This window comes from Pelophylax lessonae (assembly GCF_965119305.1).
Source record: "Pelophylax lessonae genome assembly, chromosome: 7".
In the NCBI taxonomy this organism is placed as follows: Eukaryota; Metazoa; Chordata; class Amphibia; order Anura; family Ranidae; genus Pelophylax; species Pelophylax lessonae.
Window position 1 is genome coordinate 87,946,651 of NC_138774.1, and position 12,819 is coordinate 87,959,469.

The 12,819-nt window shown below is 39.7% G+C and overlaps 1 protein-coding gene across 1 annotated transcript; it reads left to right on the top strand.

The window, feature by feature from the left end:
* Window positions 1-1,257: 1,257 nt before the first annotated feature.
* On the top strand, window positions 1,258-2,193 carry LOC309560287 (olfactory receptor 8G17-like; the record flags this gene model as incomplete). Its single annotated transcript, XM_082263887.1, has 1 exon — window positions 1,258-2,193. One exon carries the CDS (start codon window positions 1,258-1,260, stop codon window positions 2,191-2,193), a length of 936 nt encoding a protein of 311 aa, XP_082120013.1.
* Between the last annotated feature and the right edge of the window lie 10,626 nt (window positions 2,194-12,819).

A 12,819-nucleotide genomic window follows, 5' to 3' on the forward strand; every position in this document is an offset into this window, starting at 1 on the left:
TAATATGACTATGAAGTAGATATAGGAGGAGTCCCTTGTAGTGCATTAGCACATCTCTCCCAGCAAGGAGTGTTATCTCCAAGGGTTAGAGAGGCTGGATTCATCCTTTTTTTATGGATAGTGTAGGACCCACTGACAATGGGGTATTTTGACGTAGTGGTGGGCTTGAGCACGATATGGCCATATGGTGGGACCAAATCCCCATTTTTATTTATGGATTGTCTTCATATTTGATAGTCATTTTTTTTGCATGTGTGCGCTATTCTTTTTTAATATGCAATTCTCTGATAAAGTTATGCACAAGATTCAATGGAGGTCATACTTTTATTATTTTGTGTTTGGAACACTGAGAGTTTTACAGTATATTTTGGCAGTAATTATTTCCAGTTTCACATACACTATTTTACTCAATCCCTGTCAAGTTCAATTACTTTTTTAAGCAATGTCGGTTGCCTGTCATTCAACTGTTACAGCTGACAAATGAGAATGTCATTACTGACCTGTGATATCATGTAGATTGACTTAATTTTATCTTCTGATTTTTAACACCTCCAAAAATGTATACTTAGATTTAGGTACATATACAGTTGATAAAATAAATTATATCCTAAAGATTAAGGTATATCAAAAGCCCAAACATTTTTCCTTTTTTTTCATTTTGGATAAGGTATGAAATGGTTTTGGAATGGCCTTACTGGAAAAAAGTGACCCCACTAGATGATTTCCCCACTATTCCTGTTCTAGTAACAACTTAAAACTTTGGATCTTCCCTCACTTTTAGTCTAAGGGACAGAGGTCATCAGTACAAATAGAGAGGATGATTCTCTCTAATTGGATCAGCAACAACATTAAACACTTGACAGAGATTCTAACCACTTACTCACCACACAAGTTTTGGCTTTATATATAAGCTTTTGATGCTATTTATAAAGAAAGGCTCTTTGAATATGCCCGCCATGAGCTTGGGAATTTACTAAACTTTAACAGCCAAACTGTGATTAGTTAGCCCAAAAAATGTAGCAAACTTTCTTACTAAATCATGAATTATATCACACACAGTCAGAAACCCATCCTATTCCAAGCTATTAAGATTCTGAAAATGTTATAAATCACTTACATGTATGTATTAGTTCTAAACGTTCTAATTACATTTAATGTGAAACATGCTAGTTTAATAATTATGTGTACTATTATTTGTTTTAACAAAATTGAGAATTGATAAGCTGATTAAATTTATCCAGGGGCCTATCAAATTTAATGTGTCCTACAAACTACACAGCACTAAAATACTTCATCATAAAAGGTATTACTGATGTTCCTGAGTTACAAGTTCCGATCTTCCTCTTGGTATTAACAATGTACCTTATGACACTTGGAGGTAACTTGACTATTCTTCTACTGATCTGTCTAGAAAGCCATTTGCACACTCCTATGTACTTCTTCCTGGGAAACTTGTCTATCCTAGACATGTCTTCAACCACTATCACTCTTCATAAGATACTTGCTATTTTTGTATCCCATAATAGAATTGTATCTTTCACTTTTTGTATGATCCAAATGTTTATGTTTTCATCATTTTCCTGTGACAGTTTGTTTATCCTGACAGCTATGAGTTATGACCGTTATGTGGCCATCTGCAAACCTCTACACTATACCATGGTCATGAGCAGAAAGGTATGCATCATCTTGGCTTTCTTCTGTTGGGTCCTTGGCTTTTCTCAAATTATTCCTATACTCATCTACTTATCAAGATTTACTTTTTATAAATCCAATGAAATCAATCACTTCTTCTGTGACATTGTGCCATTAATAAAACTTTCCTGCAATGACACATCATCACTGGAACTCTACATTTTAATCAATGGGATCTTCCTCTCGATTTTTCCCTTTCTTTTGACTTTCTTCTCTTACATCTTTATTATTCTCTCCATACTAAAAATTCATTCAAGCACTGGCAGACATAAAGCCTTCTATACATGTTCCTCACACCTCACGGTTGTGGCTCTCCTTTACATCACTTTGGGCTGTCAGTACTTAAAACCAACATGGCAAGGAAATTTAGACTCCAATAAAATGTTTTCACTTTTCAACACAGCTACTGTTCCAATGCTAAACCCTTTGATCTACAGTTTAAAGAATAAAGATGTGAAGTTGGCCCTGGGGAAGACATTGAAATATCAAAGAAATATGTAAAAAAAAAAAAACTTTAAAGTGTGGTTAGATATATTGTCCTAAATGATTACATTACATAATAAATCTGTATAGCAATAAGAGTTTCTAGCTTTTAAGAAAATCTAGTCTCTTATATGGAAAAGCTAACTGTTGGTGATAATCAATTATGTTTTTATCATTTTTTTGTAAGACAACTGAAGGCATTACATTACACTGGGGTAACAAATGTAGTATCAAGATGTAATATCAACAGCTTATGATTGCTTTTTTGTGTTGTTTTTTTTTTTTTTTTGTGGTCACCTCTGAAGCATATTGGTAGTAAGAAGATATACAGATTTAGGGAAGCATCTTGCAGAACACCTTTCTGATCTGCTGTTATCACCTTACCTAAGGCGGGGGAAGCTGTCCCAGCCAGGAAAAAACAGTGATTATTGCTAGTGGCTATAACAGCTGTTCTTGCTGAACCGGCCGAGATTGAAACCATCTATGGCCGGCTTAACATAAAAATCAATACAGCAGCCTTCCCTTAAACCTCCCCTCCATCAGGTACCCTCACTGTTCCTACCAATGTATAGTATCTCACAAAAGTGAGTACACCCCTCACATTTTTGTAAATATTTTATTATATCTTTTCATGTGACAACATTGAAGAAATTACACTTTGCTACAATGTAAATTAGTGAGTGTACAGCTTGTATAACAGTGTAAATTTGCTGTCCCCTCAAAATAACTCAGCACACAGCCATTAATGTCTAAACCGCTAGCGACAAAAGTGAGTACACCCCTAAGTGAAAGTGTCCAAATTGGGCCCAATTAGCCATTTTCCCTCCCCGATGCCATGTGACTCTATAATGTTACATACCCTCAGGTGTGAATGGGGAGCAGGTGTGTTAAATTTGGTGTTATCGCTCTCAATTTCTCATACTGGTCACTGGAAGTTCAACATGGCACTCCATGGAAAAGATCTTTCTGAGAATCTGAAAAAAGAAATGTTGCTCTACATAAAGATGGCCTAGGCCAGTGATGGCGAACCTTGGCACTCCAGATGTTTTGGAAAAACATTTCCAATGATGCTCATGCCCTCTGAAGTGTAGTTGAGCATCATGGGAAATGTAGTTCCAAAACATCTGGAGTGCCAATGTTTGTCATCACTGGCCTAGGCTATAAGAATATTGCCAAGACCCTGAAACTAAGCTGCAGCATGGTGGCCGAAACCATACAGCGGTTTAACAGGACAGGTTACACTCAGAACAGGCCTCGTCATGGTTGACCAAAGAGGTTGAGTGCACGTTCTCAGCATCCCATCCAGAGGTTGCCTTTGGAAAATAGATGTATGGGTGCTGCCAGCATTGCTGCAGAGGTTGAAGGGGTGGGGGGGTCAGCCTGTCAGTGCTCAGACCATACGCCGCACACTGTATCAAATTGGTCTGCATGGCTGTCATCCCAGAAGGAAGCCTCTTCTAAAGATGATACACATCAAAGCCCGCAAACAGTTTGCTGAAGACAAGCAGACTAAGGACATGGATTACTGGAACCATGTCCTGTGGTCTAACGAGACCAAGATAAACTTATTTGGTTTAGATGATGTCAAGTGTGTGTGGTGGCAACCAGGTGAGAAGTACAAAGACAAGTGTGTCTTGCCTACAGTGAAGCATGATGGTGGGAGTGTCATGGTCTGGGGCTGCATGAGTGCTGCTGGCACTGGGGAGTACAATTCATTGAGGGAACCATGAATGCCAACATGTACTGTAACATACTAAAGCAAAGCATGATCCCCCTCCATTTGGAGACTGGGCCCCAGGGCAGTATTACAACATGATAATGACCCCAAGCATACCTCCAAGACGACCACTGCCTTGCTAAAGAATCTGAGGGTAAAGGCGATGGACTTGTCAAGCATGTCTCCAGAGTTAAACCCTATTACGCATCTGCTGGGCATCCTCGAATGGAAGGTGGAGGAGCACAAGGTCTCTAAAATCCAACAGCTCCGTGATGTTGTGATGGAGGAGTGGAAGAGGACTTCTGTGGCAACCTGTGATGCTCTGGTAAACTCCATGCCCAGCATGGTTAAGGCAATGCTGGTAAATAATTGTGGCCACACAAAATATTGACACTTTGGGCCCAATTTGGACATTTTCACTTAGGGGTATACTCACTTTTGTTGCCAGCGATTTAGACATTTATGGCTGTGTGTTGAGTGGGGACAGCAAATCTGCACTGGTATACAAGCTGTAGACTCACTACTTTACATTGTAGCAAAGTGTAATTTCTTCAGTGCTGTCACATGAAAAGATATAATAAAATATTTACAAAAATGTGAAGGGTGCACTAACTTTTGTGAGATACTGTATATGTCCACACCAGTTCATAGTTACAGTACATAGTTGGAAAGGTTGAATAAATACATCTGTCCATCCAGGTTAACCTGAGTGCTGTTAGCTAAAAAAACACATCCAAACGTGTATTGAATTTGTCTAAACACCCTGCTTTGCAAATAATAAAATTATTGATACTCCATTAAATTATAACATAGGATTAAAAATTCTGTTCAGCTCACCAACATTTTAGACAAGAGACCTAAAGTTAGGTTTCAATCCTTTTAGAAGAATTTTATTCTCCACACATGGGTTCCAGAGGATGGAAGAACAAATGCTGGTCTCCTACCTGGCCTGAAATAAAAGCCATTGTTTAAAGAATTTGAGGCAAATAAGCAATTCCTAAAGTGATTTATATCTAATCAAATAAAAAATACAGAATGTAAGTTTTATGGGTTTTTATTTTATTTTATTATTGGGTATATTTAGATCCCTGGTGCCCAACCTGCAGCCCTGGGGCCGCATGCAGCCTTTTGGCATTTTCTGTATAGTCCCTCGGGGGCCCCTGCAGGCACTTATCAGTTTTTCCCTATCTCCCTGTTATAGCAGTAGTTTTTAGCATTTTCATGTAATGTGTCATCAGTCTGTGACCATCTCATGCAGCGTGTCCCCAGTCCTGACTATCTCTTGTATCATGTCTAAAGTCTCTGATCATCTCTTGTATCATAAACAAGCAAAAAATTGGGGGAGCAAACCCTGAACATGTATATCTAAAGCCAGTGCAGATATGGACCAAGCGACATGTATATTAAAAAAGAATAGCGCACACATGCAAAAGAAATGACTATCAAATATGGAGACAATCCATAAATAAAAATGGGGATTTAGTCCCACCATATGGCCATATCGTGCTCAAGCCCACCACTGCGTCAAAGTACCCTATTATCAGTGGGTCCCACACTGTGCATAAAAAAGGGGTGAATCCAGCCTCTCTAACCCTTGACCGTCTCTTGTATTATGTCTGCAGTCTCTGGCCATCTCTTGCATCATGTCCAACATCTCTGACCATCTCTTGTATCATGTCTAATGTCTCTGACCATCTCTTGTATCATGTCCAACGTCTCTGACCATCTCTTGTATCATGTCCAACGTCTCTGACCATCTCTTGTATCATGTCCAACGTCTCTAACCATCTCTTGTATCATGTCCAAAGTCTCTGATCATCTCTTGTATCATGTTTGCAGTCTTTGACCATCTCTTGTATCATGTCCGCAGTCTCTGATCATCTCTTGTATCATGTCCGCAGTCTCTGATCATCTCTTGTATCATGTCCGCAGTCTCTGACCATCTCTTGTATCATGTCCGCAGTCTTTGATCATCTCTTGTATCATGTCAGCAGTCTCTGACCATCTTCTGTAATATGTCTGTAGTGTCCTAACATCTCTTGTACCATGTCCGCCATCTCTGTCCATCCCCTGTATTGCAGTGTATACCCAGTCTTTGACCATTTCCTGCATAATGTCCACAGTAAATGACCATCTCTTGTATCAGTTTTAGGCCATTACTTGTATCATGTCCACAGTCTCTGACCATCTTCTGTATTATGTCCACAGTCTCTGACCATCTCTGGTGTCATGCCCATAGTCCTTGAGTCTATCCTGTCATGTGTCTGTTGTCTCTGACACTAAATATTCACTGCATTTTGCTGATGTCGATGACTGCACTTGAGGGCCCTAATATCAAGAAACTTGATGTTTACTGATACATGTTCCTGAGCTGCAAGTTCAAATCGTGTATCAATAATGTGTCTTTTTCAGTGGTAACATGGCTATCATTCTTCTTGTCTGTATTAACCATCATTTCCATACTCCAATTTACTTCTTCTTAGCCAGCTTATGATATTTGGACATGTTTTCAACACCCTGCATCAAATAAGTTTTCTTGTTCTGGGTATAAAATGATTAATTTAACTACCTGCAAGGTCCAGTTGCTTTTATTTAATTTTTATTATTGTAATGGTTTCTATATGCTCACTTCTATCAGTTATGACTGATGTATTGCCAGCTCTAATCCTCTCTGGTAATTGATGGTCATGAATTGAAGAGTCTTTTTGTCCATCATCAGCTGGTGTTTTCATTATCCATTCTATACCTAAACTCAATGAAAACTATGGCAGATGGAAAGTCTACACACATTCTTCAGTCACTATGACTTGCATTGCGATGTGTACCAACCATGGTGACAAAACAGGACAAGGGACCGCTCTGTGCAATTCCATTGCACAGAGCAGGTAGGTATAAACCTGTTTGATATTTTATAAAAAATGCAATAACTTTTGAGCTAGCGGACAAACAGAGCTAGTGGAGATGATAACCAAACCTTAATTATCCTGCTCTTCCTCCTCTCAGACTCTTATTCTCCTCTTCAACATCTAATCCCACCTCAGCCCCAAAAACTGGCTTAGAGGAGTCAGCTAAATTACTTGAGCACACCATGGGGATCATGAGGAAACACATAACTGTTCACCACAAAGCTCGTGGTAATGGAAGATGATGATACCAGTCAGCAGGCAAAGGCCCACAATCCTCTTCCTTTTCATCAGTGGCAGGACCCACATACTAACCGATTAATGGGTCCCACTAGCATGGCCATGAATGTTAAATCTTTTTCACAGCCTACTGAATCAATTACTGACAGCCAGGAAGGATGACGGATGGGGCTATCAGGGAAGTTGAATGATTAATTTAGTCGGCCATATTGTTTGTTTAATTGTTTGATGAACAACAGTACCTCCAATACAAAAATAATTTATTAAAAATTATTAAACTGGATAATTATTTATTCTCAAGCTACTTTGCCCAATGCAGAAGTTAACACTATACGATTGGGTGTAAGTATGGACTGCGGGCTAAAAAAATAAACAAAATGTATTTACCGTAAGTCCCTTTACAAATACCACTAACAGTCGGATTAAGAGGTTGACACAGACACTAAAATTATCTTCACAACAAATTACTTAAGGTATCAAGCTAAAGCCTGGGTATATACAGTATTTCACAAAAGTGAGTACACCCCTGACGTTTTTGTAAATATTTTTTCATGTGACAACACTGAAGAAATGACACTTTGCTACAATGTAAAGTAGTGAGTGTACATCCTTTTATAACAGTGTAAATTTGCTGTCCCCCTCAAAATAACTCAACACACAGCCATTAATGTCTAAACTGCAGCTAACAAATGTGAGTACACCCCTAAGTAACAATGTCCAAATTGGGCCCATTAGCCATTTTCCCTCCCCAGTGTCATGTGGCTCGTTAGTGTTACAAGGTCTCAGGTCGGAATGGGGAGCAGAAGTGTTAAATTTGGTGTTATCACTCTCACTCTCTCATACCAGTCACTGGAAGTTCAACATGGCACCTCATGGCAAAGAACTCTCTGAGGATCTGAAAAAAGAATTGCTCTACTTAAAGATGCCCTAGGATATAAGAAGATTGTCAAGACCCTGAAACTGAGCTGCAGCACGGGGGCCAAGACCATACAGGGGTTTAACTGGACAGGTTCCACTCAGAAAAGGCCTCACCATGGTCAGCCAAAGAAGTTGAGTGCACGTGCTCAGCGTCATATCCAGAGGTTGTCTTTGGGAAACAGACGTATGAGTGCTGCCAGCATTGCTACAGAAGTTGAAGGGATGGAGGGGTCTGCCTGTCAGTGCTCAGACCATACGCCGCACACTGCATCAAATTGGTCTGCATGGCTGTCATCCCAGAAGGAAGCCTTCTGGCATCCCAGAAGGAAGCCTTCTGGGATGTGGAAGAGCGCAAGGTCTCTAACATCCACCAGCTCTGTGAAGTTGTCATGGAAGAGTGGAAGGGCTCCAGTGACAACCTGTGAAGCTTTGGTGAACTTTATGCCCAAGAGGGTTAAGGCAGTGCTGGAAAATAATGGTGGCCACACAAAATATTGACACTTTGGGCCCAATTTGTTCATTTTCACTTGCAGGTGTACTCACTTTTGTTGTTTAGACATTAATGGCTGTGTGTTGAGTTATTTTGAGGGGGACAACAAATTTACACTGTTAAACAAGCTGTACATTCACCACTTTACATTGTAGAAAAGTGTAATTTCTTCAGTGTTGTCACATGAAAAGATATAATAAAATAGTTCCAAAAATGTGAGGGGTTTACTCACTTTTGTGAGATACTGTATATTGAATTAAATAAATAATGAATTTCCCCTCTTAGACAGCATAGCTATTTATAACTACCTAGCAGAAAAAAATCTGCATTTTACGGATTCCAACAGTTATTCTCCTGACAAATGAATAAGTATCAAAATATGTAAACGTGCGCCAATACGGCTAAAGAAAAAAACAAGAAAAAATATTTAAAAATTTGATCTAACTCTCGAGGTTATGCTATTGTGAGAGGAAGAGTAAATAAAAGCAAAGATTGTTGCAAGTAGCCTATTAGTTAAGCAAACAAAAATCACCAAGAGATTAATATGATATAGTTACCTTCCAAAAGTGGATGTAGGGGATTGCTGGGTAAAACAAAAGGCTTTAAAATGACTGCTGACCAGACCTTTAACATGGTTGCCTATCAATAGGTTGAGTTGTCTTCCCAAAATGACTTCTAGATAAGCTGGAAGATGTGGGTCCCAGAATGTCTAATGATGTGTTCTTGAATCCCTGTAGATGATGGGTGTGTTATGTGTTTCTGTCTACCTAACTTGCCATTTATTCAGTGAAAATAATACAACTCAAAAAACTGCCCAGAGGGTGTAATCTTATTTCTCATTCGTAGCCCAGATTATTGATTAACGTTTTGTGTATTTAAGCAATAATTGACCTGACCACCAGATGGCACACTGGGACAAAAAATATATATCCCTATGTTATCAGGGGAAAAATCAAAATCTCGGCGTAACTAATCTGTTATAGGATAAATAAATATTTTTCTATACAGGTACAACTATGTTATTTTAAATAGACTCGCTTCAAAAGCCACACTACAAGATGGAGTGATGGCTGGACCTTAAGCGTTTGAGATAATAGCTCTACGGTCGTTTTGCGTCCCACGCGTCATCAGGAACTAAGCATATTGCTTGTGCATAAATATTCTGTGTATTTGATAACTCCATTGCAAAGATGAAATGTTTAAGAACTGGTCCCAATATTTAAGTCCAAAAATTGTGACAGGAAAAGTGAAATAGTCAAAAGAATCTCTCTGGTAACAAATAAAGTGACTTTTTTTTATATAACTATGTTAGTTTACCTAAAATCATAAAATATCTTTTAGGGGCTGAAAGGCTTCTAACGTGTGGTAATTAATAAGTTTCTGTGAACACAGGTGGCCATTGTTCTTCAATATTTCAGTATTTGTATTTCAGTATAAAACTTGATATTTGGGACATTGTACAAAAAGACTGGAAAATGTAGAGAAAGTTAATTTAAAGATCTACACAAGATATCATCTTATCTTAAAAAAAAAAAGGGGACACCATTACAATATTGCTACAGCTGTGTTTGTGGGTAACTATTATTGTTAAAAATATGTGTGTTATCATGTACACATACTAAAGTGGAGGATTGGAAGTAGTTTAAGCATACAACTTATTTTCAGTATATAATTAATATTTTAAACATTTTAAACATCATTCTTACAGGCGACACCCCCCCCCCTCCCGCCGCCAAAAAGCAGTCTAAATTGTCACCATAGAGACTGCGAGGACCATATGGTCCCTGGCAGTCTCTATGACTCTCGGAGGCCCGGGGCACGACGTGATGATGTCATGCCCGGCCTGGCAGTTTTCAATACTGCACTGATCTCGGCTGAATAGCCGAGATTTTTTTTTTTTTTTATCATTATTTCAGGCTTTCTAGCCTGTAGGAGAGATCTGAGGTCTTATTGACCCCAGATCTCCCTACAAAGAGGACCTGTCATTCACTAGTCCTATTACAAGGGATGTTTACATTCCTTGTAATAGGAATAAAAGTGATCAAAAAAAAAAATGAAGGGGAAAGTGTAAAAATAAAAAAATAAAAATAAAATAAATGTTGCACCCTACAGGTAGGTGCTAGGTAAAATATATAGTGGGCCTTGTCTGCCTAACAGCAGGACTGTGATTTGTTAGGTAGGGTGTCAAGACTTATAGATGTGCCTCCTGAGGGGAGAAGTATCCCCACTGGATCCTGTGAGAGGCTTCTCATAGGGCAGTGTGGGAAGTCCAATCAGGGGGCACATCCCAGCTTGTAACTACCCCAGAAGGCAGATTAGGCTGCAAAGGATTCTGGGAGTGGGTATAAGTTTGGGGGGAAGTGCGTGACAGATTGTCTTTGGCGGGAGCAGAGTCCAAGGAAGGAGAGTGCAGCTGTCGCTCCTCCTGTCTGAGGAAGGTGGATGTCTCGGGGTGTTGCCTGAGTATCCAGAGAGTGCTGAGTTGAGCTGAGGGGATCTGGTGTACTGAGAGCCTGCGGAGAGAGAGAGAGGGGTCCAGTCCCAGGAAAGCCTACACAGGTCGCGAGTACTGAGGATTGCCCCTGGGGTTCACCTGAAGTATTAGAGGGGACCACTCCGGAAGAGGTTCTGGGATCCAGTGTCAGCTAGCTGTAAAGAGAGTGCCTAGGTAGAGGACCCTGAAGTTGTAAAGGGGGTACCGGCAGTCTGGGCCCCGAATTGTACAGAGAGTGTCAGTAAAGCGACAGTTACACAAAGTTCTACAAGATACTACCTCAAGCTGTACCTAGCGGGGAACAGTATTTAGTGACTTCCACAGCACAGCAGTGTCAGGAGTTCTACAGCTCAGTCTTGTATCTACAGGACTATAAGTCGGGGATTCAACACTTCTTCAGCTACACAGAGAGTTCTCAGAGTCAGTGAGCCTTGGCTGGCGCCAGCTGGTGTCGAGGAAGTGCCAACGGGCATTTTTTCAGTAACAAAGTCCCATGTGTAATTAGTTTGAGCCGCAAGGAGTATCCCACTCATTCCCTTCTCCCATCCCCTTTAAATCAAATAAAAACCACAAACATAGATGCCGGACTTGTTGTTGCTTCAGTTATCACACCCAGGGCTGCAGCTCACATGGGCTGGAGAGAGTACCGGTTCTAATGGCAGACCCACATCAGGCCACAGGCCTAGAAACCTTGCTACATAAACAATAAAAAAATGTAAAGTGCCCCCGTGCTCACACACAGAAGCAAATGAATGCGTTCGTCGCGGCCACATATGTAAACGGAATTCAATCAATACATGCGAGGTATCACCGCAAACGTTAGAGCGATAGCAACAATTCTAGCCCAAGACCTCCTCTGTAACTCTTAAACTGGTAACCTGTAGAAAATTTTAAAGCGTCGCCTATAGAGATTTTTAAGTACTGAAGTTTGGCGTCATTCCACGAGTGTGCGCAATTTTAAAGCACGACATGTTAGGTATCTGTTTACTCGGCGTAACATCATCTTTCACTTGCCTACAGTGCACTTTCACCCCCTTCCTGCCCAGACTGATTTTCAGCTTTCAGCGCTCTCACACTTTGAATGACAATTACTCAGTCATGCAACACTGTACCCATAAAAAATTTGTTTCCTTTTTTTCACACAAATAGAGCTTTCTTTTGATGGTATTTAATCACTACTGGGTTTTTTATTTTTTGTGCTATAAATAAAAAAAGACTGAAAATATTGTGAAAAAACGCATTGTTCTTTGTTTCTGTCATAAAATTTAGCAAATGAGTAATTTTTCTTCACAAATTTTGGCCAAAATTTATACTGCTACTTATCTTTGGTAAAAAAATTACCCAAATAAGTATATATTATTTGGTTTTTGTGAAAGTTATAGAGTCCACAAGCTATGGTGCTATTCATTGAAAATTGATCACACTTAATCACACCTGATGTACTGAAGGCCTATCTCATTTCTTGAGACACTAAAAAGTCAGGAAAGTACAAATACCCCCCAAATAACCCCTTTTTGGAAAGTAGACATTCCAAGGTATTTAATAAGGGGCATGGTGGATTTTTTGAAGTTGTAATTTTTTCCCACAACTCTTTGCAAAATGAAGATTTTTTTTTTTTACAAATTGACGTATTAACAGGTTATTTCTCTCACACAGCATATGTATACTTGCAACTACACCCCAAAACACATTCTACTACTCCTCCTGAGTATGGCGATACCACATGTGTGAGACTTTTTCACAGCCTGGCCACATACAGAGGCCTAACATCCAAGTAGCACCGTCTGGCATTCTAGGAGCACAAATAACACATATCATTTCCTGACAACCTATCGCACTTTTGAAGGCCCTGGAGCACCAGGACAATGGAAACCCCCATAAA